At 55.5% G+C, this 26,991-nt stretch overlaps 10 protein-coding genes across 10 annotated transcripts; 4 read left to right on the forward strand and 6 right to left on the reverse strand.

Moving 5' to 3' along the window:
• Positions 1-3,478: 3,478 nt before the first annotated feature.
• On the reverse strand, positions 3,479-4,369 carry RPL35 (60S ribosomal protein uL29; the record flags this gene model as incomplete). Its single annotated transcript, XM_032032271.1, has 4 exons — positions 3,479-3,487; positions 3,680-3,905; positions 4,042-4,181; positions 4,367-4,369. 4 exons carry the CDS (start codon positions 4,367-4,369, stop codon positions 3,479-3,481), a joined length of 378 nt encoding a protein of 125 aa, XP_031888371.1.
• A 495-nt stretch (positions 4,370-4,864) lies between these two features.
• On the forward strand, positions 4,865-5,680 carry GOS1 (Golgi SNAP receptor complex member 1; the record flags this gene model as incomplete). The annotated part of the gene is made up of 3 exons (XM_032032270.1): positions 4,865-4,933; positions 5,008-5,121; positions 5,177-5,680. 3 exons carry the CDS (start codon positions 4,865-4,867, stop codon positions 5,678-5,680), a joined length of 687 nt encoding a protein of 228 aa, XP_031888372.1.
• Positions 5,681-5,959: 279 nt separating this feature from the next.
• ATP10 (Mitochondrial ATPase complex subunit ATP10) lies at positions 5,960-7,109 on the reverse strand (the record flags this gene model as incomplete). The annotated part of the gene is made up of 2 exons (XM_032032269.1): positions 5,960-6,629; positions 6,685-7,109. 2 exons carry the CDS (start codon positions 7,107-7,109, stop codon positions 5,960-5,962), a joined length of 1,095 nt encoding a protein of 364 aa, XP_031888373.1.
• A 519-nt stretch (positions 7,110-7,628) lies between these two features.
• On the forward strand, positions 7,629-9,225 carry CGGC5_v000603 (Lipoamide acyltransferase component of branched-chain alpha-keto acid dehydrogenase complex; the record flags this gene model as incomplete). The annotated part of the gene is made up of 2 exons (XM_032032268.1): positions 7,629-7,797; positions 7,871-9,225. The coding sequence occupies 2 exons, from the start codon at positions 7,629-7,631 to the stop codon at positions 9,223-9,225; spliced, it is 1,524 nt and encodes a 507-aa protein (XP_031888374.1).
• A 1,099-nt stretch (positions 9,226-10,324) lies between these two features.
• CGGC5_v000604 (putative gluconokinase) lies at positions 10,325-11,111 on the reverse strand (the record flags this gene model as incomplete). The annotated part of the gene is made up of 2 exons (XM_032032267.1): positions 10,325-10,774; positions 10,833-11,111. 2 exons carry the CDS (start codon positions 11,109-11,111, stop codon positions 10,325-10,327), a joined length of 729 nt encoding a protein of 242 aa, XP_031888375.1.
• A 4,363-nt stretch (positions 11,112-15,474) lies between these two features.
• Positions 15,475-15,785, reverse strand: CGGC5_v000605 (uncharacterized protein; the record flags this gene model as incomplete). Its single annotated transcript, XM_066150695.1, has 2 exons — positions 15,475-15,725; positions 15,779-15,785. 2 exons carry the CDS (start codon positions 15,783-15,785, stop codon positions 15,475-15,477), a joined length of 258 nt encoding a protein of 85 aa, XP_066009805.1.
• A 1,076-nt stretch (positions 15,786-16,861) lies between these two features.
• YOL057W (putative dipeptidyl peptidase 3) lies at positions 16,862-19,191 on the forward strand (the record flags this gene model as incomplete). The annotated part of the gene is made up of 4 exons (XM_032032266.1): positions 16,862-16,986; positions 17,092-18,709; positions 18,760-18,871; positions 18,923-19,191. The coding sequence occupies 4 exons, from the start codon at positions 16,862-16,864 to the stop codon at positions 19,189-19,191; spliced, it is 2,124 nt and encodes a 707-aa protein (XP_031888376.1).
• A 704-nt stretch (positions 19,192-19,895) lies between these two features.
• On the reverse strand, positions 19,896-20,982 carry RPL6A (60S ribosomal protein eL6; the record flags this gene model as incomplete). Its single annotated transcript, XM_032032264.1, has 3 exons — positions 19,896-20,048; positions 20,134-20,469; positions 20,863-20,982. 3 exons carry the CDS (start codon positions 20,980-20,982, stop codon positions 19,896-19,898), a joined length of 609 nt encoding a protein of 202 aa, XP_031888575.1.
• Positions 20,983-21,845: 863 nt separating this feature from the next.
• On the forward strand, positions 21,846-24,008 carry CGGC5_v000608 (Heat shock protein 78; the record flags this gene model as incomplete). The annotated part of the gene is made up of 1 exon (XM_032032262.1): positions 23,073-24,008. One exon carries the CDS (start codon positions 23,073-23,075, stop codon positions 24,006-24,008), a length of 936 nt encoding a protein of 311 aa, XP_031888573.1.
• Positions 24,009-25,153: 1,145 nt separating this feature from the next.
• ARF (ADP-ribosylation factor) lies at positions 25,154-25,982 on the reverse strand (the record flags this gene model as incomplete). The annotated part of the gene is made up of 4 exons (XM_032032261.1): positions 25,154-25,246; positions 25,303-25,368; positions 25,437-25,681; positions 25,835-25,982. 4 exons carry the CDS (start codon positions 25,980-25,982, stop codon positions 25,154-25,156), a joined length of 552 nt encoding a protein of 183 aa, XP_031888572.1.
• Between the last annotated feature and the right edge of the window lie 1,009 nt (positions 25,983-26,991).

Consider the following 26,991-nt stretch of genomic DNA (forward strand, 5'->3'; position numbering starts at 1 on the left):
CATGGGCCGCGTCATTAGCGGTCGCGTTGAGAAGAACACAAAATGATGTTCCATCTTCTAGGTAGTGGCGTTCTGGTATGCTTTCGGTCTGTCTTTTTTTTGGTGTTGGTATGAAATTGGGTCTCCTTCTCACTTGGGCACGGCTTACGAAAAAGATACCCTGGGTCATGAACTGGCGTTATCGGTATACCCGGGAATCGGTGTTTGGGTAGCCCCTTTTACAGGAGGGCAAATATCTCAAAGGATGTCCCGTGCCGGCTGAAGGATTAGTTGTTTTCAAGTTTCGCGCGGTGGTGTAGTAGTAGTAGTAGTAGTAGTAGTAACAGTTTGCTCGTCAGAGCCAAAGACAAGTGAACAATTTTTCACTGCCACAAGTCTGACTACCCACTGATTTGCGTTCGTGGCTTGCATGATGACTTTGAGCCTGGCTCATCCGGGTCTCTATGTCGGTACTTCATCTTTACTAAGATCAACCGAGATATATTGGGGTTGGATGATTGCCTTCACGGTCTTGTTCGGGACGGTGACCTCGAGATCAGGGAGAGGGTCTGCGAACCATAGCCAGACAGCCAGACTGGCTACTCTCGAGGCAGAGGATTCACATACGACCGAGGAGTTCTATGAAAACTTAGTGTATCGAACGCCCCACAAGAGCCCGAGGAAAACCACACTGCGCCAAACCCGCCTGCAGCATGGCCGCAAGCCGGGGAAAGGCCCGACGCATTCCTTTGAAGTAAGATCTGACATCGGTTCCTCATCGTACGACTCTTGACGAGGGAAAGAAGATCCGTTCGCCACTGTTGAGAGGAGTGTTTGCGCTGCTTTGGGCTTGGGTCTCGTGTGAGGGCCTCCTGCCGGGACTGCGGGTGCTGCAACCGCGAAGGAGGTCAGTCTACAGTGCGGCATACGTTCGCCCTCTTCGGGGGTGAGTCGTTTGAGGCGTCGGGTGAGAATCCGGGACGTCTGCGTCGAAGTTGCCCACCAGCCGACGCTGTTGGTACCCCTGAACAGTTGGACTCATGTGATTACGCCGCGGGCATTGTGCTCCACTCGGTCAAGCACATTGCCTAAGGCTCTCATGGAGTGGCACGAAGATGTGATCTTGGTGGATATCGACGAAAATACTTTCCCTGTGTATCATCATCGCCGTCGTTCACCGAGGGGCTGAACTTTAAATGCCCCGCAATCTGGCCAATGCAGATTGGAATAGCGGATCTGACCGAAGACGGGGGAGTGACGGGATACTAAGAACCCGGGGCGAGTTTAGAAGTCGTAAGAATACGAAGTTGCGCCAGGGTGGATGAAGTTGCGCCAGGGTGGATGAAGTTGCGCCAAGGTGGGTTTTGTTGTTGTCTCATGACTTTCGGGACTCGACCTGGGGCCAATTGAGGAGATGGGGGCGTTTAGACGTTCGAATGCGACTGTTCTGGACGTGGTTCGCCTTGGAAAGATCGTCTTGGAAGAAGTTGGAGGCTTGAATGTGGAAATGAAGTTGTCTGCGGTGGAGTTTTCGTCTTGTGCGGATGACGTCTGCTGAAAGTCCTACAGAAGTAGCACAAAAGTCACCAAGTTGTACAATCATGTTGTGCCGCTTATCCTTCGTGTGGAGGAGATGGTGCAGATGATGCCTAAACTCTGCGAGTTGGCGACAGAATGTGCGAGAGAGCAAGTGGCGTTTCCTCAGAGAAGATGGCGGCGCTGGGTGCAAAGGAGGGGGTTGTCGCGACAGGGTCTGGCAGACTCCCCGCGAGTTGCACCAGGGTTGGTTTTCTCTGTTGCTCTCGGCTTCTAAGTATGACCGTGCTCTTATTCAGTCCTACCAAGGCCTGGATTGCATCGGTAGGGTTTCGACAGAGCGGTCGATGAGACGAATACGCTATCGATGATTGTCGTTGAGGAAGTCAACCTAGAGGTTTCCCCTCCCATTTCAGCAAGTCTGTGTTACTGTCACTTTCAAAAAAACTGTGTTATCCCCGTCGTCGTGTTCTTCTCGCCTATGCGGTGAATCATGTCTACATTATCGCTGCTTATGTTGCCAGGTTTGCTGCGGACGGAGCCATCACGTATTTTTCGGTCGATTCATATACTTAGGCCAGCGAAGGGATACGGAAGTCTCTGGGTATTGTCTATTGTCATTGAGAAAACCATTCAAAATGTGTGTGCAGCAACGGTGCCTTTGAAATTGCTCGATTAGCTTGGAATCCGAGTCTGTTTGAGGCGAATGATTCTTAGGATGCACCGTCTTCCTCGATGACAGCTTATAAGGTGACAAAAGAGCATGGCTGCCCACGAGTCAGGAAATATGACGCCGTGGTTAAGTGTGTCTGCGGCTATTCATACCCTAGGTAGGAATTGAATAGCTGACGATGAGTGGTTGTTTGAGGAATCTCACGATCAAGGAAACATCTCAACAAAGTCATTTCACGATGTGCCTTTACCAGGCGAAAGCAGGTCTAATTTGGCCAGTATTTGAAAGTAGCACATGCGTTTTATTTCAAATCATAGAGAAGAGTAGACCGTGGCTAGCTACATGGAAAAGATTGCAGCGTGTAGTACAGCTATCGTATCTCGTTGAAGACTTGATCGGTTGAGTTCATGAGTTGGAATCAAGGATTAAACGACTGGTAACGCTTAATCAACATCCGACAACGCGCTTCTGAGAGAAATCGCAACTAGCCAACTAAGGCTCTACGTAGTTGGCAACCATACCTTGGTGAACACACCTTGATGAAACCATGACTAGACAAAGGCCTAGGGTTTAAATGTTTGTCAGGCATGAATCATTGCTCGAATCGTAAATGAACATGATGGGGATGAGAGAAAGGCCGAGAACATCGCGGGAAAATGAGGCGTAAAGAACGCAGCAAAAATTGATTGCCTGCGATGTCTGTCAAGCATCGACGCAGAAGAGCACGATCTGAGGGGGGTCGGGGTCGTTGAAAACCTATCTTAGGTCCAACAAGCATCGAAAAGCTAGCCATAAGGGTGATGTTGAAGAACAACATTCAAAATATGCACCAAGATGTCAGTGTCGACGATAGGGGGGAAACACATGCAGCTGAACGGATATACAGACGTCTGCGGTGTGAGGACGGGCAGAGGAACGAACAGCACACTTTGGAAACGGAGAGATTATTTTGAAGTCGGGACATCTTTGGCCCCATTTGACATTTTTGTCGGCAGCTCTATGCTACCAACCACACTCGGAGGGAGCCTCTCATCATAGAGATGTGACAGAAGAGAGGGCAAAATCCTGCGAGCCAAGCTTTTTGGTTTGCCATGACCGGTTGAGAAAATCCATTTGTTTGCAGCACTGGGAAAATAACAAAGCGCAAAACCCTTTAATTTCCCTCCGTGACCATGCAATGCATCATCGAGTAATTCGGGATCCCCGTGTGCCAAAAACGTGTTACGCCTCCGTTTCCATTTTCGTAGTTCCTCATCCCCAACCCTAGATACCCAGGAGCGGTTGGCTAATTTAAGCGGCCTGCTTGACAGTCAGTAACGGTGTCCTTCGCGCGGGAGAACCAGAGGGTGAGGTGGGAGAGCGTGGGGACAGCTTGTGGCAGAGGGTGACGGTCTGTCGGTGACATGATATCCCACTCATTGAAGCACCATTCCACTGACCCGTGGCGCTCTCGCAACCTCATCCTCCTGGCAGATATCCAATTCGACTGACCTTCACAGCGAACTTGCGTTGAGGGAAGTGGACGGTGCGCTTCTTGGCCTTCTCGGTGACGAGGGCAGCGTCGGCGGCGGACAACCGGCGGCGGATGGCACGGGTCTGCTTCGCGCGGAGGTCGAGGGGAGCGTACTTCTTGTTCTTGTAGAAGAGGCGGAGCTGAGCGCGTTGCTTGGCGTTGATGACGGTCAGGACGCGGGCGATCGACTTGCGGATGTCGTGGCTGTAAGAAAAATTTCACCGGTCAGCCCTTCTGCCTTCCTTCTTTCGCGGCTCCTCCGAGGCCTCCTCCTCCTGTCTGTGCCTCCCCCCAGACTCTGCGTCGGACCTCGATCGGGGGATTGGAGTGGTAAACGCACATCTTGTTCAGCTTGGAGCCAGAAGAGGCGATCTTCTGGATGCGGAGCTGACCGAGCTCGGTCTTGAGCTCTCCGAGTTGCTTCGTCAACTCATCCTTGTTCTTGTTCCAGAGCTGGCTGGCCTTGACCTTTCCGGACGACTGCGACAATGAAGACTCTCGTCAGCGAAAGTTCTCTGTGTATGTCCCCTTTGGGAGGGGCGTAATGTATGGTGTTTTTTGCGTTCGTCGGTCGGGGACGCGCGGGGGGTCGTGATTATTTCGGGATAAAAATATCGTGCTGCTCTGGAATCGCGGATTCCATCGTGATCAAGGGGTCAACTCACCATCTTGACTGATATGGGGGGTGGCGCTGGATATCTGGGTTAGTATCAACACGTCGTGAAGCGTCAGGTCAATTCACAGATTGCAAAAATTCGAGGTTCGGGAAAAGAATGCCCTAGGGTTATGGGAAGTGTGGTGGTGTGCAATCGAAATTTAGCGGGGATCGATTTGATTGGAGTGCAGGCTGGCTTTTCAGTGGGGCTCCAAGTCGGCCCTGCGCCACGCTGTCTGTTCAGCCACAGAGACCCTAGGACCCCGGCAAAGCGCTCACCGAGCTCACCGAGGATGGCCTGAACGATTCATGCGGCACCATCCGACACTTACATAATCATTCCAGATGCACGGGCCATGTGACGCTGAGCTCCCTCCATGCATCTGGTCCCTGCCGACAGCGTCCCAGACACGCGGACATGGCTGAGCCCATCTGAAGACGACTTCTCGAACACAGGCAGCGAAGCGGACGAGCGTACACCCACCACCGCAAACAACATCGCAGCGCCATGGCTGCGGCTTCTGGAAACACGGGCTGGGCCCAGCTACGGCAACAAGCGCGAAGTCTCGAGACACAGGTATGAACATCCATTTGCTCGCAGCAAGCATCACCTCTCCGCCGGGTTTCCCTGACATCCGAGTCGCCGCGCAGACAGAGACCTTGTTCCACACATACTCCCAGTTCTCGACAGTAGCAGATATACCAGCAAAACCGACAGAAGATGAAAGGACAACAGAAGCAAAACTCCAGGATCTCCTCGAGAGAGTAAGACCGCCGCCTTCGTCCCCGCCAACCTCGGCTCAGCTAACACCACCATCAGCGCGAGAATGTCATCTCCCAACTAGCCCGCCTCCTCGACTCCGAAGCGACCCTCACCTCCTCCGCTTTGAAGCAGAACAACCTCGCCCTCCTCCGCGAGAAGCTTGCCGAACACAAGCGTGACCTTGTGCGCATCCGCAACACAATCGCCCAGGCCCGCGACCGCGCCCACCTTCTCTCCAATGTCCGCTCCGACATTGACGAGTACCGAGCCAACAACCCCGAAGCTGCTGAGGCCGAATACATGCTCGCCGAGCGCAACCGCATCGACAACAGTCACAACATGGCCGACAGCGTCCTCTCTCAGGCTTACGCCGTTCAGGACAACTTCAACATCCAGCGCGAGACCCTCGCCAGCATCAACCGTCGCATCACCATGGCTGCCAGCCAGGTTCCAGGGTTAAACAGCCTCATCGGCCGAATCTCCGCGAAGAAACGCCGGGACGGCATAATCATGGGCGTCTTCATCGCCTTCTGTTTCCTCGTCTTCTGGTGGTTCCTATGACGATGCTGCAATTGAAAAGAGAATGTGTGGTTTGACGTCCTCGTTATGTCTGTTTTTGTCACAACAAGCCGTTACGACTGGGTGGGATTACCGGCATAAGGATTGCGACGGCGTTCTGGGATTGCTTGATGTTGTCTTTGTCTGGAATTGAGGGTATCCTTTGGGTGCATATTGTACACTAGAAAAACACGGGGTATCTATAGGCAGCAGGCTATGACCTGACTGCCATATACTATTGCTTGTGAAGCCCCCGAATAAACTGTTTCATGTTTTGAATCATCACGTCGACTTGTCGTCCCCGAAAGCCTTCTGTGCTGTGCTGGCCTCTTTCGCCGCCTGCTCCGCCTTGTTCCACTCGTGGAGGACAAGCTTCATGCTCTTCACCAAGCTATCCCTCTCATCCGGCCGACTGGGACCGCTCGCCGCCCAACGTATCCTGCAGAGATTGTCTACGAGGTACACATAGCCGACCTTGCTGTTCAGGTATCCAATCGACTCGCTGATCTCGGTCGTGATGGCGCGGGGGACCAAAAAGTACTTACCCCAATCGCTCTCCGGCATCTGCTTGCGCAGGTTGCTCTGGAACAGCTTGACGATCCACGCCTTGAACTTGTTGTCCTCGATGTTGAGCTGCGCAATCTGCGCCCTGCCATTCATCTTGGTCAGGAGCTCGTGCAGCTCCGGGTTCGCCTCGGGGGAGATGAAGGTCTTGGTCTGGTCCTCGGCCCACTTGCTGCTGTACATGGCCACCACCGTCACCTTGTTCAGCAGCGCCCGCGTTGTGTCCCGCGCTTGGCTGTCCTTCTTCGCCAGGGTGTCGCCGACGAAGTTGGGGAAGAAGAGGGAGTGGTCGGCCTTGAAGGGTAGCGGGGGCGCGAGGAAGGATTTGCCCTCGTGCCATTGCATGTTGCGCCAGTCACGGAAGTAAGGGCGGGCCATCTTGTCCTTGCTGGAGGGTTACCATTAGCATGCTTTTCCCCATTACAGAGAACATTGCGACTTACAGCTCCTTCCTGCGAACGAGATGCTTGTCGTAGTCGACAAAGTCGTCTCTCCTCTGCTGCAACGACCTCCTGTCGACGCCCGAGTTGTCCTCTGGGTGCGGCGGGTACGCCATGCCAACGGGCCGCGGCAGGGGCTGCGGTGTGAAGTTGGTGACCTTCTTGCCGTACGCTCTCGGGGCATGGATCGCGGCCGCGGGCAGGTCGGGCTTTGCCGACTCCGCGGGTGCGACGGCCGATTCCGGGGCCGAGTCCGGGGCGGGCTTTTTCGCGGCGGCGAAGGGACGGGCTGGGGGCTTTGGTGCGGCGGCGAGCCAGGGACGAGTGGTGCTCAGGTGCCGCCTCGATGCGCAGACGGCGCAGGATAAGGCCTTCCTCGAGGAGCCCATGGACAGCGCCATGGTGCGGAACGGGGCGATTGGGGCCATTGCAGCGGTCTAGCTTTGCCGCGGGGGTGTGAGTATTTTGAGATTGTTCGGCTCTCAGCGGGAAAAGAAGTTCCTATGCAAAGCGCAGCAAGACGAGCAGGAGCAGGTCACTGAGAAAAAAACCGAACAGTCGCGCCACAAGTGTTCCTGATGCCGCGTCGTTCCGTCTAGCTGCCGCCACAGATCCAGCCACAGCTAGGTGCAAGATAAGAGATTGTGGGACACTGCGGGGAGAACCGACTGAGGGGATGCAGTTGGCCGGTGGGAGTAGACTGGGGTCTCGGGCCACCATGGTGCTTTGCTCCGAGGGGCCCATTGTGCCATGGGGGGCTTGGACGGCCGAACACCGCGAATAGCCGAGTTCCTGGGGGAGAGCGCGGTGCCGAGCGGTTCCTCCTACAGCAGTGTGTTCGCACATTCCTAGGTCTGCTTTCGGTTTCCTCCCTCTTGCGCTTTCAAGAGGTGTTGAACGAGAAATTCTTCTCTTGCTTCTTGTCAGGGTCCGTAAACCGCTTCAAAATGTTTTGGCAACGAGGTTCGCACGTCGTGAGGACGCAATGGCACGTCTCCAAGAGCATGGCCCGTCTGGCAACGGCAAGGGCCGCTGGCGTCTACCCCTCGAGACGGTTTCACGACACAGCGCACCTGCGGGTGGTCAAGCCTGTTTTACTGGCGGATATCGGTGAAGGTACGAATGGAATCCCAAGATTTCTGCCACGTTTGAAGACGGCACCATCTAACAATGGATCTCGGGGAAACAGGCATCGTGGAGTGCGAAATCATACAGTGGTTCGTCGAGCCCGGCGCCAGAGTCGAGGAGTTCTCCCCGCTGTGCGAGGTCCAAAGCGACAAGGCCTCGGTCGAAATCACCAGCCGCTTCTCGGGCGTCGTCAAGAAGCTGCACTACGACGCCGGCGACATGGCCAAGGTCGGCAAGCCCTTTGTCGACATTGACATACAGGGCGGGGCCAAGCAGGAGGACCTAGATGCGTTGACGGCACCGACGGGGGCAGCAGACACGTCTGCACCCAGCGCATCCCAGACCCCAGCAGCAGCACAAAAGGATCAATCACAAAAAGCAAGAGAAAACACACAGGCCGAGGCGGCTCCAGCCCCAGCAGCACCGGCACCAGCAGCTGAAGCTCCGAAACAGAAGGGCAAGCACGCGGCGCTGGCAACGCCGGCCGTCCGCCACCTCTCCAAGACACTAAACGTCGACATCGCCGAGATAGACGGCACAGGCAGGGATGGGAGGGTTCTGAAGGAAGACATCCAGAACTTCGTCAAGCGCCGCGAATCCGGGGGCCCCGCGGCGGCCCCGCGTTCCGGCGCCGAACCCACTGGGCCCGCACCGTCCGCCGGACCCCAGGTCGAGACCCGCGTCCCGCTCACCGTCACCCAGCAGCAAATGTTCAAGTCCATGACCCGCTCCCTCAACATCCCGCACTTCCTCTACGCCGACGAGGTGGACTTCTCCAGCCTCGTCCAGCTGCGCACCCGCCTGAACCGCGTCCTCACCTCTGCTCCGGAGCTCGGCGCTGACGGCGTCGCGAAGCTCTCCTACCTTCCCTTCATCATCAAGGCCGTATCGCTGGCTCTATACCAGTACCCGATTCTCAACGCCCGCGTGGATCTCGACGCCTCCACCCCGGCCTCTAAGCCCTCCCTCGTAATGCGCAGCCAGCACAACATCGGCGTGGCCATGGACACCCCCTCGGGCCTCCTCGTGCCCGTGATCCGTAACGTCGGCGCCCTCAACATCCTCTCCATCGCCAAGGAGCTCACGCGCCTGCAAAAGGCCGCCTTTGCGGGCAAGCTGACCCCGCAGGACCTCGGTGGCGGCACCATCACCGTGTCCAACATCGGCAACATTGGCGGGACTTACCTGTCTCCCGTGATCGTGGACAAGGAGGTCGCGATCCTCGGCATCGGCCGCATGCGCGCCGTGCCGGCGTTCGAGTCCGAGGATTCGGACCGCGTGGTGCGGAAGCACGTCACCAACTTCAGCTGGAGCGCGGACCATCGCGTTGTCGACGGCGCGACCATGGCGCGGGCCGCGGAGGTGGTGCGGAGGGTGGTGGAAGAGCCTGATGTCATGGTTATGCACCTCAGATGATGGAGAGAGAGATATGTTGGCGGAGAATGGGGTTGAAGAGGGGGCTGGCTGAGGGCTACGTGTTGCATTCTGGTATACCTGGGCGAATGGTAAGACTGGCACGATGACGGGAGGGTGCCAATTGACCGCGTGACTACACCAGAACCGGGGTGCGGGGGAAGTAGTATGGTGTGGTGCTGCGGGTTAAATCTGACAATTAGACGTTTAATAATTTGTAGATAGGAGGAAGGGTGGCCAGCAGGCCCTCCGTGAACTCAGCATCGGGAAAAAAGGCAAAAAAGAAGAAATCAAGGGTTCATCACAAGAAACAAGAGATCACCTGTGAGATGCTTGCTGCCCGACGCATGTCTGACAAGCGCCGTTAATGCCAGTTCATGTAGCTATATGCTGTGATGATACCTTGCCCGGAGCCACTTCCCCCTCTCGGTGTGTCCCTGAAGATATGTGACGGCCCAGTGAGGATGGACGCAACGCTCTCCACAACCTCACCGAGTTGACGACAGCCAATGCTGCAGAATGCCCCGATGGCAAGTCACTGATGTTCCCTGTCCCCTCCAGGCTGCAGGCAGCTCGATCGGGGAGCTGGTGGCAAGTTGGGGGAACCAGATGTGGACAGGGTTCCTACCGCATCTGAGGCAGCCAGCACATACATAGTTGCATTCCGTCATGTCATCAGATTCTGTATTTCCAACTAAAGGCTAAGCAAGTGATGAACAACCAAGAAACCTTTGGCCGTCCCAACCAGTAGGCATTCACCATTTTAAACCTTGCATGAAGATACAAGCGCCAACTCAACATCGCTGTCCAGGCCTCAGACGGCCGCGCCCCTTTGAACTTCCCCTCGTCTGGGAATCGCGCTTGTGTGAGAACCAAGCACAAGTTGCCCGTCCTGAGCAGCGGCGCATCTCCCCCCGACCTTCCATCGCGTATGCAAACCGACTGTATCGAAGTCGGCGGTATTGTAGACCAAATCCCAATGCTTGCGCCGTGTTAAGATCCCAAATCAAAGTCAACGCTCATTATTCTATGCCCTTTGAACTCCGTAATCCCGTAGGATATGAACCCAGCCAAATATGCGCCTTGCAGCTAGACGGCGGTCTCACTGCTCATCCTCCTTCTCCATCATCGCCTTGACACGGGCCAGAGCATCGATCTCGACCTCTTCAATGCTGCGGCTGACGTCGACGCTGATGACATCCGTCTCGTCGGCCATGGGAGGCTCGAGGGACTGGAACTGGCTGCGGACCATGTTGGCGCCCATGTAGTGGTTGGTGGCAGCGCTGCGGGCCGTCACACGCTGGACGAGGACTTCTTCGGGCGCGGAAAGGTAAATGAAGTGGATGAGGATCGTGCGGTCGTAGTATCCGGCTACGCGGATGACGTCTCTGTACTTGCGCTTCAGCGCAGAGCAGGTCAGGACGACCCCGTCAGAGCCCGCGGACAGTTGGTTGCGGGACTCCTCACGGAGGGCAACAAGCCAGTCCCATCGGTCGGCGTCGGTCAGGGGGATGCCGTTGGCCATCTTCTCGATGTTTGCCTTGGGGTGGAACTTTGCGCACGCGAGTCAGACGGTACTATAGGGATACGAGGCAGGATTCTTGACTTACGCTGTCTCCCTCAATGTAAGGGAGCTTGAGATTTTGAGCGAGGTACTCGGCCACTGTTGTCTTTCCGCAGCCAGCCGGGCCAGTGACCAGCCAGATGTGGTGATACTTGGTGTTCAGGTTGCCGTTGACGTGGGCGCCGTTGGCAGCAGAGGTCGGAACTCCGGGCACCGAAGGCTGTGTCTTGGACGCGACGGCTTGTTGGATGCCATTGGTTAGGCTCGAGGACTTTTGTCCGTTGAGTTGTCCGTTGACAGGCATCGGGGAGTCGTATGAGAGCATTTTCTTCGAATGTGGTTTGTAAGAATGGGGAGCGGATGTGAGTATGTTGTGGTAGTCGGAGTATGACGCTATCGCATCGTATAAACCAAGGTCGGCAGGGAAGACAAGGACGGAGAGGCAGAAGTGACGAAAACACTAATGATGCAGTGAAGCTGAAGGTATATAGGATACGGACGGTTCAAGTAGTAAAATAAGAGATTTGGGAATTTCTATTTTCAGCGCAAGGACATCTCGGGAGCAAGATCGAAGAGGGAACGGGACGACGGCGCAAGGCGTTGTCTTATACTTTGTAAGTGACTCTGGCAGGGACTCTCACTCTGGGGGATCGATGAGGTAAAAAATTCCAACGGGGGAACACAAGGGGTGCTTGACGGCAGCTAAAACGCCTGGAGCGTCCAGCAAGTCCCAGTACATCGTACCTGACCTTCACCTCAGCGGACTTCTTTCGGGGCCTGGTAGGGACAAGGGGCTTGTCACTGACCCGGGACCCAAAGAGCGGCGTTCCAGTGTCGTGCCGCCCAATGACCAGCCCGCAGCACCCCAGCGGGGAGAAATCCGTACTCCACAGATGACCGGGGGAGGGTGACTTGTCTCATAGCCGTAGGGGGTGCGCTCAAGACCGTCGTGTGTGTGTGTGTGCGTGCGTCCAATGTTCCTGAATGCAGTTTTCCATAGTCCCAGTACGTACGCTACGTACTGGCTCTCTCCACGGGGCCGGAGATGCTAAGGGGTTGCATCTGGGGACAGACGTGGGATCTGGGATCGTTCAACTGGACTGGACTGGAAACAACTCGTTCCTTTCGGTCGTGGGCCGTCCGGTATTGAGATCATCTTTGCTTATTCGTGCCGAGTTGAAAGCCTTGGACACCGAACAGACTGCAGACCACACTTGTGAGCTGAACAACCCTCTCATCAAAACCGACAGTGTGAAGGGCAGATCAAATACCGCAACAGCGGCACAGCAAGGGAGATCAACGGCAGTAGCAGCGTCAAAGTCTGGCAAAGTGGTTGCGTCTATTGCCGAGTGCCCTGACCGAACTCATATCCTCACTGGGTAGTAGGTACAAAGCAGGTAGCGTAGCGCCGTTCGCCTGCACTGCGCGGCGCGGTGCGTGCGTGTGCAGCGGGATCTCAAGAGTTTGAGGACCCCGCGGGCCTGGTTCAGAGGAGGGTTGGGTTGGGTTGGTTGTCCCAGGAAAAGTGATTGTCCAGGAGGTCCCCGGGGAGGAGAGGGGTGTGGGAATACAAACAATTCAATTTGACAGCGGCGGCGAGGGCGACGATGCCGACAGCAGGTGCGTCGCGGGCCCGGGGAGGACGGAGAACGGGGTTCGGTCAGGGAGAATGGAAGGATTTCGTTGGCTGAAGGGGCGAGGCATGACGATGCTATGGATGAATAGGGTCAAGAAGCCAAATTGGCGGGGAGGCGGTACTCTGAAGTCTGGGTACTCTGTACGCGAACAGCGGTGCGCGGGCTGGGTGGGTGGAAGGGAGGCGTATTGCTAGGTAGGTATTGTTGATGTTGCGGTTGTGGAGGAGGCAGCGTGGGGGGACACACTTTTCTAGAACACACACTAGGAGATAATTTCCTGAAGCGGGCAGGGGACTGCGACTGGAGCGAGGTCACTCGACACGCAAGAAAAAACTCGGCCCTCAACCAGGCTGGGAATGCTAGGTGGGGGAAATGTCTCCGATAGCCGGCTGGGAAACACGGGAACTCAGGGAAACGGGGATTCTGGACGTTGATTGTGCATACCTAGGTACGGTAAGGTACGTTATGGCGGAGCAGAAGCCAAACAGCAGTCAGTGCCCGCGGGGAACTGGAGGGCATCACTTAGTGACGGGACACTGCGACGACACGCAAACAACAAGCGAGCGACTGGCTGGGGATGTTGCGTGGTGGACGGGGTAATAAATGGGGGACGGATGGGGGATGGCGGCATCATCGCGGAGTCAGGACGCGGGACATGATGTCGGGTTCGAAATAGAGACGATGCCCAACAAGAAAGGTCAGCTGGCTGGCAGGGAAAGAAAGTGGTTTCGGTCAAGGCCCGAAGAGCTATAATTACATCATAAGGAAGACACGGAAGGCTGATGGGTCACGAATCCATGGCAAAAGCAAGCTAATTAGTGCCTGCTTTCTCAAATGTGCATCCCCAAAAAGCAGCAGGCAGTACTTCGTACTTCGTATGGACCGTAAGGTATGAACAACATCCACTCAGTCTTTGTTGCGAGACCGAAAAGCCTTTCTGAGAGCCGTGCTGCATCTCAACCGGTTGCTACCTTATTCGTACTCAACCAAGTAACAAGTCTTACTGCAGCTAGGGAAGTTGCTAAATCAACACAAGCACGACTACGAACACAATGAATATGAATGCGCTTCTCCTACCTTACTGCGTAGGGCCTCCGCCTGCTTTTCGGCTCGGCTGGTGTTCCGAGTGGGACCCGACAGTAGCCCGGGACTTGGTGCATCCATCTCATCATTTGGGAAAATTTGTGGTGTTCTTTTTTGCCCACCCCAAGTCCCATTCATCACTGTCATTTCATTCCAGCCATTCGGATTGCGTCCTCAGTCGCAACACTTCGTCTCTGCTCCAGTGCTTCTCCTCTTATCCACGCACCACGACTCTCCTCCACTGTGCTCGTTTTTGACACAGCGCAAACAAGCCAAACCCTCCGCAAGACTCCGCTAGATCCCAGTCCTTGCCCTGAGGTGCTGCCGGCAACCCACGCGCTGTTTGCTTGTCTTGCCTTGCCTGGCCGCTCCGAATCGTCGCTTTTCGCTCTCCCCCGACCCTTTTTTTTCGTCCGCCTTCTTTTCCCCTCCTCCTCCACGCTGACGCTCCTCATCCTGCACCTTCGACCGCCTTCTCCAAGTGGACCAAACAAATCACTCCAGATCACTCCCCGCCAACAAGTACCCAACACTGAACCCAGCCCAACGGTCAAGGGGGACCGACACGCGAGCGGACAAGGATGGGGTCTCTTTTTTCACTTTGCCCTTAGGGGAGTCTTTTCTTGACAAGTACCTCTCAGTACTCGGTACCCCTCTGCCTCGCTTCAGTTTGGCTTCGTCGGCCTCTCACCGCTCTCGTGATGAAGCAGCTGACTTGCTTCCGGGTGGGTCGCCCTCTAATTGCGAATTGGCCCATTTGATCGGTATTGGACGTCTCCATCAACCGTCGGCTCGGCTTTTGATCGTGACGTTTCGCGATAACCACGTTGCCGCCGTCGCAACACGGGCCATTCACAGCACGCGATCCTCTGTCCGTCCCAGCTTCTGCCGTAATCCGGCCCAAGGTTTGTAAATCTGGAACCTGGCTTGACATGCTGTCAAGTTCACCAGAACAATACCGGTGCTTCTGGAATGCAATCGCATGCACATTCATTGTTAGCCCAAGTCATCGATCGCAATCGTCTGGCGGCCGATGGACACCTGCCTACCCCAGGCCGGTCTATGCGTAAGGCTCTACCAGGGCCAAACACGATGCACAACATATCGAGCACTTTGCGAACTGCCTGCTCACGAGACACGGATACAAACCTACTGCAGGACGCAAGGTGAAACTACACTTCGTCCAGACCCAAGCTCCAAATGCACGGCGGATGTTCCCCGGTGGCCTTTGGTCTAAGCAACCCCGGTCACCGAGTTCCTTTTTGACAACGATTGACCTGCCGCCCATTCGCCAAGCCAATGGCCCCGAACAATCGGAAACTCCGGAACCGCAGGTTGCTTCCCCGGCCCAGAACTCGGCGAGATTCGACAGTGCTCGCAGGAGACGTCGGCTTCTCTACCCGGCCGAGTCGACGTCTTCAACAACAGGTCTGTTCACGCCACCATCGTGATACAGCAGTCGTCATTCTGCCGTATGCTCCATGCAATCTGGCACAGCAGGAACGGCCAGACACTTCGCACCACACGCTTGACAAGCAGTCGACCAAACACTGCCACGTCCCAATCGTCGTGCGGCGCAAACCTGTCCCTATTTGTTCCTTGCCGATGATGCGGGGGGGTTTTTGAAGCACAAGCGCCACCCCGACAAGGCGAGTGCGAGATATTGACCGCCTGTCTAGCTGACTGCGCACCACGTAACTTGCCAATGCCTCCAACTCTGCTGCATACCACCATTCACCAGGTCACCAGACCGAGCTACAACCCCTGTAGATGGTCTCTTGCAGTCCGTCAGATTTCACCTAGAGGCTGAGTCTTTTTCTGCCAGTTCCGTCACAGCCAGTCAAGGCCGCCCATGTCATCTTCGCGTAGTCGCCTGTTCTTCGCTTGCCGTGGGGATGATGTTTTCGCGCCAAAGACCAGACGTGTTCGTACTGCTCGGGCGTGCGGCAGGAATAGCGGCGATCCAGGTCATATATCATCAATCTGGACCTGGCTTTGAACTAGCTGCAGGTCGGCCTTCATAGGGCGGTTCGCAGAGGACGTAGCATGGTACTGCATGGTAAAGAGGCGAAATATCCCATTGGCTGTCGAACCCTGCATGCAAGGATACCTGACAGGCCCGGTCTGCGGGATGCACGCCGGACCCTCTCGGTGAGCAGACGGCATCGACAACGGGACGATACGTTGCCTTCCCCGTGGCCGGGAGGGGAAACGGATGCCTGATTGGTGATGCGTCTGGTCAGATTCGGCAAAGCAACGAAGGTAAACATACCTGCCATCTTGGAAGGATTCCATGATGTCTGGGAACAAGACGGGCGACGTGGTGTCCCAGACACGGATACCATTGAGCTACATCTCTTTCATTACTTCTGTGTCAATCTGGCGTTGTGCGGGGTGTTGGAGCCTCGGTGAGCTCGAGGGGAAGCATTGACATGGAGCCATGAGCCGACTCCTATCTCATCTCACATATGATATGCATTTGCTCCAAAATGCTTCCGCTGTCAATGCTGTCAGTAGCTTCCTGCGTTTGCTGATCAGAGTATGAACTGACTGCCTCAGAAGCCCTGATCAGGCTTGGCAAGTTGTCTGTACAAGTCGGCTCATATAGCTAGTTGGCTCTCCTGAGTCGAGGCATGACCACGCAAAGTTGCTCGCTGAGTAAGCTTGCCAAGCAGGCCGAATTGGGACGAAAGGTGATATGGTACAAGATATCAGCATGGCGGAGACAGCAATGATGACAGACGTGAGAGGTTGATGGACAAACGCTGTGCAGCTTTCTAGCTACAACTCTAAAGAGACTACATCTCTAAGGAACCCCACCAAGTCCCCACGCAAGAACGTTACCTACCTAGGCTTGGGGGACGACAGTGTGACTAATTCGTATGGCGTACTGCGTAAGTTATCTTTGGCGTGGAATGTTCTCGCGCGAATATCTTCAGTGGCCTCTTTCCTTTGGTCCCCTCGCTTCACTGGCCCGCCTTCTCGTTCTGAACAAGTCAGGCCCATCCCATTTCCAAAGGTTCCCAAAAGTGCCAGTGCCCCTCACTGTGGTGGCTGAAGCTGTGCTCCCGCCTGCCGGTTTAGGAAGTCGTCTGTGGCTTGTTGCGGGGAACATCAAAGTGAACAGACTTGCGCGTTCGGGCGCCGCCAACTGCCTGCCTCATCCAGCGTGAGCCAATGACCAGCTGCGGCACCATCTCGACTCCTCATGCGGGTTTCATCCATTTCCGCCCTCCAAAGGCTGTCCTCTTTGCGAGCTGCTTCTCCTTCTTTTCATACCTCGCCGAGGACTCTCAAACCCAAATCGCATCTTCCCTTTACACTCACACAAACCTGCCGGCAGAGATTTTCCACAATGAACGCCGAGCAGCTCACTCACTACCTCGCTGATGCGCCCCCGAGCGTGGTCAGACTCGAGATCGAGAAGCACTTTGAGCCCCTCACCGACAAACAGAAGCGTTATGCCCATTTCATCAGCAAGTAAGGATACCACCCAAATCTCGTGCGACATGCAACCCATCTGGGCCGATGTGTGCCAAGCTTTTCATGGGGGTCGGGTTCCGGGAAACTAAAGTGACATCCCAGAGCCTCATTCGCCGGCACCCGCATCGTGCTCAGACAGATCTCCCCGGAGTCGGAGCCCATCTACAACTACATCATTGCCCTCCACAAGGCCAGCGGCGGTGACTGGAACTCCCTCGCAAAGAAGGCTGGTGTCGATGAAACCCAATTGACCCACTTCCTCGAGTATGCCGCTCAGTTCCTCGGAAACAATGGCAACTACAAGAGCTTCGGCGACTCCAAGTTCATCCCCAGAGCTGATGAGAAGACCTTCGCCGCTCTCGCTTCCACCTCTCCCGAGGCGGAGAAGTTCTACAAGGCTACCAACGGTGGCATCTTCAGCGCCGAGAAGCCCGGTCTGATGCATCTCGGCTTCCCGGACAAGGGCCACCTGACAACCTACTACCCCGATTCTCCCGACATCACCCAGGCTGAGATTGAGGCTGTATCTGGCTGGATGGAAAAGAAGGGTCTCCTGCCCGAAAACACCAGGCTCCGCAAGACGAAGGAGGGCAACTTCGAGATGCTCATTGCGTCCGCTGTCACTAGCGTTCCCGAGGAGGGAGGTGACATTGGAAAGGAGACTGAGTTCCAGATTGAGGATGGCCCTCTCAAGGGCAAGACGATCAAGCTGGTCTACGGTGACTACGCCGAGGAGATGAAGGCTGCTGCCGAGTACATCGCGAAGGCAGGCGAGAACGCCGACAACGAGACCCAGGCTAAGATGCATGCGGCCTACGCCAAGTCGTTCACCACGGGATCTCTCGAGGCCTTCAAGGACAGCCAGAGATATTGGATCAAGGACAAGGGTCCTATGGTCGAGGCCGATCTTGGTTTTGTCGAGACCTACAGAGACCCTGCTGGTATCCGTGGTGAGTGGGAGGGTTTCGCCTCCGTCGTCAACATGGAGCGCACCCGCGCCTTTGGCGGCCTCGTCTCAGCTGCGCCTAAGCTGATTCCTATCCTCCCTTGGGATAAGGAGTTCGAAAAGGACACCTTTTTGGCCCCGGACTTTACTTCTCTGGAGGTTCTGACGTTCGCTGGATCGGGCATTCCTGCTGGAATCAACATTCCCAACTACGACGACATCAGGCAGAACGAAGGATTCAAGAACGTCTCTCTCGGAAACGTCCTCAGCGCCAAGGCACCCAACGAGAAGATTCCTTTCATCTCTGATGCCGATCTGGAGCTGTACCAAAAGTACAGGGATCCTGCCTTCGAGGTGCAGGTCGGCCTCCACGAGTTGACTGGCCACGGCTGCGGTAAGCTGCTTCAGGAGACTTCTCCCGGAACCTACAACTTTGACGAGAAGAACCCGCCCGTCAGCCCTTTGACCAAAAAGCCTGTCACCACGTGGTACAAGCCCGGCCAGACCTGGGGCTCAGTGTTCGGTAGCATTGCTGCCTCATACGAGGAGTGCCGTGCTGAGCTGGTGGCCATGTATCTTGGATGTGAATTCCCCGTGCTGCAGATCTTCGGCTTCGGCGATGGCACCACTGACATCAACAACGAGGCCGGCAACGTCCTGTACGCCGCCTACCTGCAGATGGCCCGCGCTGGTTTGGTCTCTCTTGAGATGTGGGATCCCACGAGCCAGAAGTGGGGACAGGCTCACTCTCAGGCCCGCTTCTCGATCCTTCAGGTCAGTATTCCCATCAGCTTCACCTAGGATCATTCACTGATGTTACGCAGTGCTTCCTGCAAGCCGGCGACGACTTCTGCAAGCTCGAGTACAAGAACGATGATCTGTCCGACCTGGAAATCAAGCTTGACCGCTCCAAGATCCTGACGACCGGTCGCGAGGGTAAGTTCACTGCTGCAACTGTCCAAAGACGTGTGTGCTAACAACAGGCAGCCGTCGGAAAGTACCTCCAGAAGCTTCACGTCTACAAGTCCACTGCCGACGTTGAGAACGGCATCGCCTTCTACAAGGAGATGACCAACGTCGAGAAAGAATTCTGGGGCACCAAGGTCCGCAATATCGTTCTCAAGAACAAGCAGCCCCGCAAGGTCTTCGTCCAGGCGAACACGTATCTCGACGAGGCCACTGGCAAGGTTAGCATCAAGCACTACGAGGCGTCGCCGGCCGGCTTGATCCAGAGCTGGGTCGACCGCGACTTGTGACTCCCCTCTTCATCGGAGCCGAGAACGATGGCGGCGGCGGCAGCCAAGTTATGAGGGGCGTCTCGGCCAGGCAGACTTCACGACTAGGAAAAGGGGCATGACATGACGATGTAATTTTAAAAAACTAAACAAACTGTAATACCATGCCTTCGAGCAGGGGTTTTTGAGAACACTGAAACGAGAGCCTAACGGATGGTAATCTTATCTACCGTGTACACACGCACACTCTGGGGATTCAAGAGGAGAAAGAACTGCGGTTAGGCATCATGTTGCGAACGTGTGTCCATTTAGTCTCTGCGAATCATCATTTGTCTCATAAAATCACAAGCCCATTCTGTTTCTCGCTAAGTGACTTTTTTTGCTCTGCGTTTCTTCCGGTTGGGTTTCTTCTCCCCTTCGGTTGTGTGTGTGGACCAAGATTTTTATCTTTCTTTGTGTTGGATTTGAAGAACCTCATTACAGACGCCAAATGTGACCGATGCCGTCGACTTCCAAATGCAATTGGCAAAACCAGCCCAGCCCGTAGCCATAAGTTCTTCGTCGTCTACAACAACACAGTATCAACCCGAATTGATTTTTTCCCCCAACCGAAAAGGTGTAGTTGTTTTGATTTCGCCCCGCCGCCGCGCAGCGCAGAAATACAGAACATCATATCCCCCCGCACGTTGTTTTCCCCGACAAACTCCGGTCATGTAAGGAACCGTTTACCAGGTCATCTCGTGGGGCTTGTCACCCTTGCGCAGGCTGAAGGAGCTCGCCAGGTAGGAAGGCAGGAACTCGACCTTCTTGATGCTGGCGATCAGGGCCTTGTCGACGGCCTTCTGGTCAGCCGCACGGCTGCTGTTGACCTCCTTCTTCTGTAGACACATTCCAGTCAGTATTCTGCTTTCCTTGCCATCACATATGCAACGTTATGTTTGCATATGTCGTCCGAAAACGTACCTGGGGCTTCTCTCCCTGCTTGAAGAAAGCCTCCTCACCAGCCTTCTGCTTGGTCTTGTCGGCGGTGAAGTACTTGGGTTGCGCGATCTCCTCAATCTTCTTCTCGTCGAGGCCGGAGACGTCGACCTTGTAGGATGTGGCGATGACGTAGCGGGAGTTGACGCGGCGGAGGGGGACGCCGTTGATCTTGAAGGGGCCGGTGACGAGGAGAACACCCTGCTCGAGGGTCTTCAGGAGAACGACGCGCTTGCCGCGGAAGCGACCGGCGAGGAGGATCAGGACAGTGCCGGGCTGGAGGGTCTTGCGGGGAGTCCAGGGGCGGACGGCCTTGCGGACCTATGGTGACATTCTCGTCAGTAATCATGTTCGCTCGGTGGTGGTTGTGTAATTCATGAATGTGTCATTCCCGGGTCACGAGCGGTTGTCCCTCCTCTTCATGTCTTGCGGTTGTTGCTTTCGTTCATCGAGTTGTGTGCATTTGTCGTTTTGTGTGTTCATCTCTTCTTCTCGGTGACTCGCGGGATATGGTGGCTCCTTGCGTTGGCGATTTTGAAGATTGTCGATGTGCGCGCTTCCAGATTGTGGATTCCCATTTGTCCCCAAGACCTTTTTTTTGTGTTTTCTCTTGCTCGTGACCCGGTGTGTTCTCGATCCTCCGCACAGCCAACAACCAAGTCGACAACCCGCTCAAAAAAATCGCAAGGACGCTCGCTGTGTGCAGAAACTCACCTTCTTGGCCTCGGGCTCATCGTCGGCGTTGTACCACTTCTGCGCCTTCTGGGATGCGGCGGGGACGACCCGAGTGGACGAGCCGAACTTCTTGGTCGTGGATTCCGTCTTCGCCGACATGATTGCTTTCGGTCCTCGTTGAGGCGGCTGCTGGTTGTTAGCGGGAATAGGGAAACGAAAAAGAAGTTAAAGGTGGTTGTTCGCGTTCGGAGGAAGCGAGGGCTCAGATACGTCGAAATGGAAATGTGTGGTTGTGGGTTTACTCGAAAACCCTCACTGGACTAAGCCTGTTTTGGCTGGCAGAAACTTCGCGCGGAAGCGGTAAGGGCGGTCAGGCAGGGTACCCCACCTCGGTGGACTGCCAGGCGTGTACCGCCACCGGGGGCTGGTGCACGCCTGCCAAAAAGACGGAAAAAAAAAAAAAAAAAACACGCGGGAGAACATCGGGCCTTGCCTTCGGCTGTCCGGACCTTCAGGGCTGCAGTCACTGGACACCGAGCCCACGCCCGCCACTCAGTGCACCCAGTCGTTGTTGGCTGCGGCGGCCTGGACCCGTCTGCAAGGCATGGTGGTGGGCCACGTGGTGATAAGATAAAGCTGTGTACTAGCACCCCTGGCCTCGCCGAATCTGCGAGAATGTGCCTGTGAAGTCTGCCTTCTTCGAGAGGTGACATCACGAAAGCATTGGATTTGGAGTATTTAGAGTTGCGTTTTCCTTCTTCCTACCGGCCTGGGTGGCTTCTTGACTTCTTTTTGACCGATTTGCTATTTTCCGGAGGATTTCAGCTACAATGCTCAGAAAACAACTCACCTCATCAGCCAGGCGTCTTGCTGGTTCAGCAACCCCAAGACCAGCAAGACTGTTCACAAGAGCACTTCCAATTCGCAACGAAAGTGCCCTCAGAAGCGCCAGAGTCTTACCAACGGTAGCCATTCGCACATATGCCAATGGCAGACCTCACCCACCAGGTGGCACCCACACCATGAACATGGGTGGCGAGCCTGAGAAGCCTGCACTTGAGCAATACGGCATCGACCTCACTGCGAAGGCCAAGGAGGGAAAGTTAGACCCTGTTATTGGCCGTGATTCCGAGATCCAAAGAACAATTCAGATTCTGTCACGGAGGACGAAGAACAACCCTGTCGTGATCGGAAAGGCCGGTACCGGAAAGACGGCCATCCTCGAGGGCCTCGCGCTGAGAATTGTGCGAGGTGACGTTCCCGAGAGTATCAAAAACAAGCGTGTTATCGCCCTCGACCTTGGCTCACTCATTGCTGGTGCCAAGTTCAGGGGCGACTTCGAGGAGAGACTGAAGAAGGTCTTGACCGAAGTCCAGCAATCCGAGGGCGAAGTCATCCTCTTCATCGATGAGCTGCACACCCTGCTTGGCCTCGGCAAGGCCGAAGGTTCCATCGATGCGAGCAATTTGCTGAAGCCAGCGCTTGCTCGAGGCGAGCTTCAGTGCTGCGGTGCCACCACACTGGAGGAGTATCGCCTGATCGAGAAGGACGTCGCTCTTGCACGAAGATTCCAACCCATCATCGTCAACGAACCCACCGTCCAAGACACCATTAGTATTCTCCGCGGCATCAAGGACAAGTATGAGGTCCACCATGGTGTGCGCATCACCGACGGTGCCCTCGTCGCCGCCGCTACCTACTCAAATCGCTACATCACCGACCGCTTCCTGCCAGACAAGGCCATTGACCTGATGGACGAAGCTGCCAGTCACCTAAAGCTCCAGCACGAGTCCAAGCCCGAAGACATCATGGCTCTCGACCAAAAGATAATGACCATCCAAATCGAGCTTGAAAGTCTACGGAAAGAAAAGGATGTAGCCAGCCAAGAGCGCCGCGAGAAGCTGCAGGCCGACCTGAAGAAGTACGAAGAAGAGATCGCCGAGCTTACCAAGCGCTGGGACGCCGAGCGTGCCGAGATTGAAGGCGTCAAGAAGACCCAAGAAAATCTCGACAAGGCCAGGATCGAGCTCGACCAGGCCCAGAGAGAGGGCAACTTCGGGCGTGCTTCAGAGCTGAGATACAGCGTGATTCCATCTCTCGAGGCCAAGATCCCCAAGGAGGGCGAGAAGCAGAACGGAACTCTCATCCACGACGCGGTCACAGCCGACGACATTGCCGCGGTCGTGTCGAGGGTCACCGGAATCCCCGTCTCGAAGCTCACCTCTGGCCACATTGAGAAGTTGGTTCACATGGAGGACAGTCTCCGCCAGGCAGTCCGCGGTCAGGACGAAGCCATCAAGGCCGTCTCCAACGCCGTCCGCCTCCAGCGCGCTGGCCTCAGCGGAGAGAACAGGCCGACGGCCTCATTCTTCTTCCTGGGCCCGACCGGTGTGGGCAAGACGGAGCTCTGCAAGAAGCTCGCAGGCTTCCTCTTCTCTACCGAGTCTGCCGTCGTCCGCTTCGACATGAGCGAGTTCCAAGAGAAGCATACCATCTCCCGCCTCATCGGTGCGCCTTCTGGATACGTCGGCTACGAGGATGCCGGCCAGCTTACCGAAGCTGTCCGTCGCAAGCCCTATGCCGTCCTCCTCTTTGACGAGTTCGAGAAGGCGCATCGCGACATTTCCGCGCTCCTCCTCCAGGTTCTCGACGAGGGCTATCTCACCGACGCCCAGGGCCACAAGGTCGACTTCCGCAACACAATCATCGTCCTCACATCCAACCTCGGCGCAGACATCCTCGTGGGCGCGAACCCGCACCACCCATACAAGGAGACGGCCGACGGCGAGATCGACCCCGATGTCCGCAAGGCCGTCATGGACGTCGTCGCCGCAAACTACCCGCCCGAGTTCCTCAACCGCATCGACTCCTTCATCGTATTCAAGCGGCTGGCCCTCAACGCCATCCGCGACATCGTTGACATCCGCTTGAAGGAGCTGCAGGTCCGCCTCGACGACAAGCGCATCATCCTTGACGTCCCCAACGACGTCCGCGACTGGCTCGCCGAGCGCGGCTACGACCCCAAGTTCGGAGCCCGCCCGCTCAACCGTCTCATCACCAACGAAATCGGCAACGGACTCGCTGACAAGATCATCCGTGGCGAGCTGCGGCACGGCGAGACGGCTGTCGTCTCGGTCAAGCAGGACGGCTCTGGCCTTGAGGTCGCGGCGCAGAACAAGGATTAAGCAAGCATGTATTTCTCACGACTTATGAACTATTCTTTGTAATTGGGGAATTTTCCCCCTTCGGGTGTCAGGAGTAATTTGGGGGATGGATGGAATTCCCCTCTCACGATTTGTACTACAAACTGCATCTGCATCACCACTTTAGAACACATATGTCTGTACCTTAGACTGTACTTACACTGTTGAACATGAATAAGGATCAAACACACGTACACCATCTGATAATGGTCGTGCGCTTATACCCACCTTTGGTGTTTAGACATTTGTCCTCTTCGAACCTTCTGCCATCATCCCTGTGACGTAGGGTACCCACAACACAGTTGCGTTTATGAGAGTACATCCTGCGTCGAGAGGGCCCTAGTCGTAATGTATTTACACTTTAGATAGATCTAGATCGGTTCGTGAGCCGCCAACGAACGTCAACTGGTCGTCACTGGCCAGATAGGGCGAATTAGGTCGTTCAAGGCCGCATGTTTGGAAAGCGAATACAAGTCTATAACGATTTTGTCCCAACTCTGGCTTAAACTACCTAAACCCCTCCGAGCCCAACAACAGACAACAGGACCGGAAGACATATAACAGGCAAAATAACCCCTGAAAGGAAATCGACCAGTCGTGAAGAGCCTTGTTAAGCCGTCGTATCGTAAAAACCCCCTTTCTCCCCATACCGAGAATGGCTTGGAGAACCAGTCAACACCAGAAAAGATATAAAAAGCAAACACCGATTTCATGAGATTCGCATCGAAAAAAAGGCGAGAAAGCCAGGGTTCATGGTATGGCTTCTCCGTTGCATTTGGTCGGAGAACCCGTATAGAGTTGCTGCGTGTGCGTGTGTGGACTGTACAGATTTCCCAACCCAAGACGCCCCCTTTCTTCCAAAACGAAACTTGTCCTTTTGAGACCAGAATGTGTGCTTGCTGCGTCGAGAATGCCATTGTAGCGTGGCTCACGAGATGTCAGGGAGGACCACCACGGAAAAGGGGAGGGGGGATGGATGGACGGAGGGAGAAAATGCGGTAAATGAGTTATGGACTATTCGATTGCCTTGTGACCGGTAGCTGCTCTGCGAATTACAACCGTACCAGAGGGATGACGTGAGAGAGTAGCAGAAGAGAGGGAGTCCGTCCGGCTTCTCTTCGCGTCTTTTACTGGTGGCCCGCCTTGCGCAGGGTGGTGGCAAGCCACTCAAGACCCTCGTAGAGACCATCACCGGAGGTAGCGCAGGTAGACTGGATGTACTGTCGGGGAGGTCAGCGTGGCTGTCGTCGCGGTAAGGCACGAAGAGGATACATACCCAGGCGCGTTGTCTCAAGCTGTGGAGGCCAAGCTTGTCTGTGATCTCGGCAGCGTTCATGGCGTTCTATAGCAGAGTAGGTCAGCCGCATGTCCCAAGATGAATTAGGCTGGGACAGGGGGAAAAGAACGTACGGGCAAATCCTGCTTGTTGGCGAAGACCAGGAGAATAGCATCGCGCAACTCATCCTCGTTGAGCATGCGCTGAAGCTCCTCGCGGGCCTCAACGATACGGTCGCGATCGTTGCTGTCGACGACGAAGATGATACCCTGGGTGTTCTGGAAGTAATGTCTCCAGAGAGGACGGATCTTGTCCTGACCACCGACGTCCCACACGGTGAACTGAATGTTCTTGTACTCGACGGTCTCGACGTTGAAGCCTGGATGGAATTCGCGTCAGCGGGTATTCTGAGAGATGTTTCCATTGAAGCATTGGGTTGGGGCTAGCGACGGCGGGCGGGGGCGCCACTTTCGTTGATGACACGGGGCAGAGCGACGGGACGATTGAGGGGGCAATTGTTGGGCATGCGTACCGATGGTGGGAATAGTCGTGACAATTTCACCGAGCTTGAGCTTGTAGAGAATCGTAGTCTTTCCGGCGGCGTCAAGACCGACCATCAGAATTCTCATCTCCTTCTTCCCCCAGAGCTTGTCGAAGATCTTGGAAAACGCGAGACCCATGGTTGCGATTCGGACTGTGGTGTATGTCTAAGTGTCGGGTTTGGGTTGAGAGGAAGAAGTAATCTGTTGAGAAGAAGTAAGTGTAAGCGCAATGATCCAGAGCGTCGAGAGAGCAAGCAATTAATTAAACAGTGGTGACGTCGAGGAAGGCGAGTGCGGGTGCGGGCGGCATATAAGGGTAGGGAAAAAAAGATGTGCCTCCCGAAAGAGGACAGATCTTTTTCGGAGACGGGATCGGGTCACTGACGACAGTGTGCCTGATGGCGCTGCTGACACGGGCAAAGGGCGAAGGCGGATGGGATGGATGGCGAGGTCCAAGTTTCGATGTTGAAGTTCAGGCTGCCGCAATTCGCAAATGGAGGAGATAGCGGGATAGGAAGAAGTGGATGTAGACGACAGGCGACGTGGAGGGAGGGATAGGGATATTGGGTTGGGGGGCCGTAGGGTGGGCTGCTCTCACTCAAGGCGGCGTAGGCCTAAGGTGGTGTATTCCTGAGGTGTCGTGTCCAGACCAGACCGATGCAGGCACGCAACGCACGCGCGCAAGAGCAACTTTGGCCGAGGGGGTGGTAAAGGGGAATGGGAAACCGAGAGACGAAGAAACGAGACGATGCCGCCACCAACACTTGCAGAGGCGAAGCTCGCAGCAGACGACCAGGTCCGGTACAGACAACGGACGCAGATGGATAAAAATTAGGAAATGGAAACCACTCACTCACTTCTTCGCGACGGGCTCCTCGACGACGGCGACGGGATTCTTCTTCGATGGGGGTGCGGTTGTGATTGTCGGTGAAGGGGGGAGACAGTCAAGTGTCGAGAGGTTAAGGTGGAATAGAGGGGTGGCCTTTGGTAAGATAAGTTCGGCTCGGCGAGGTTGGTGGTGATTTGGGGGACCAGAAAGGCCATGTTTTTCAAACTCTGAGTCTCCACTCTTGACCACCGCTACGAACGGACGCCACCACTCGCTGGACCGCCAAGGTGTACCTCTGGCAGCTAAGGGGGCGCTGAA

The sequence above is a fragment of the Colletotrichum fructicola genome (genome assembly GCF_000319635.2).
Source record: "Colletotrichum fructicola Nara gc5 chromosome Unknown KSG_Nara_v1_contig01, whole genome shotgun sequence".
Taxonomy (NCBI): domain Eukaryota; kingdom Fungi; phylum Ascomycota; class Sordariomycetes; order Glomerellales; family Glomerellaceae; genus Colletotrichum; species Colletotrichum fructicola.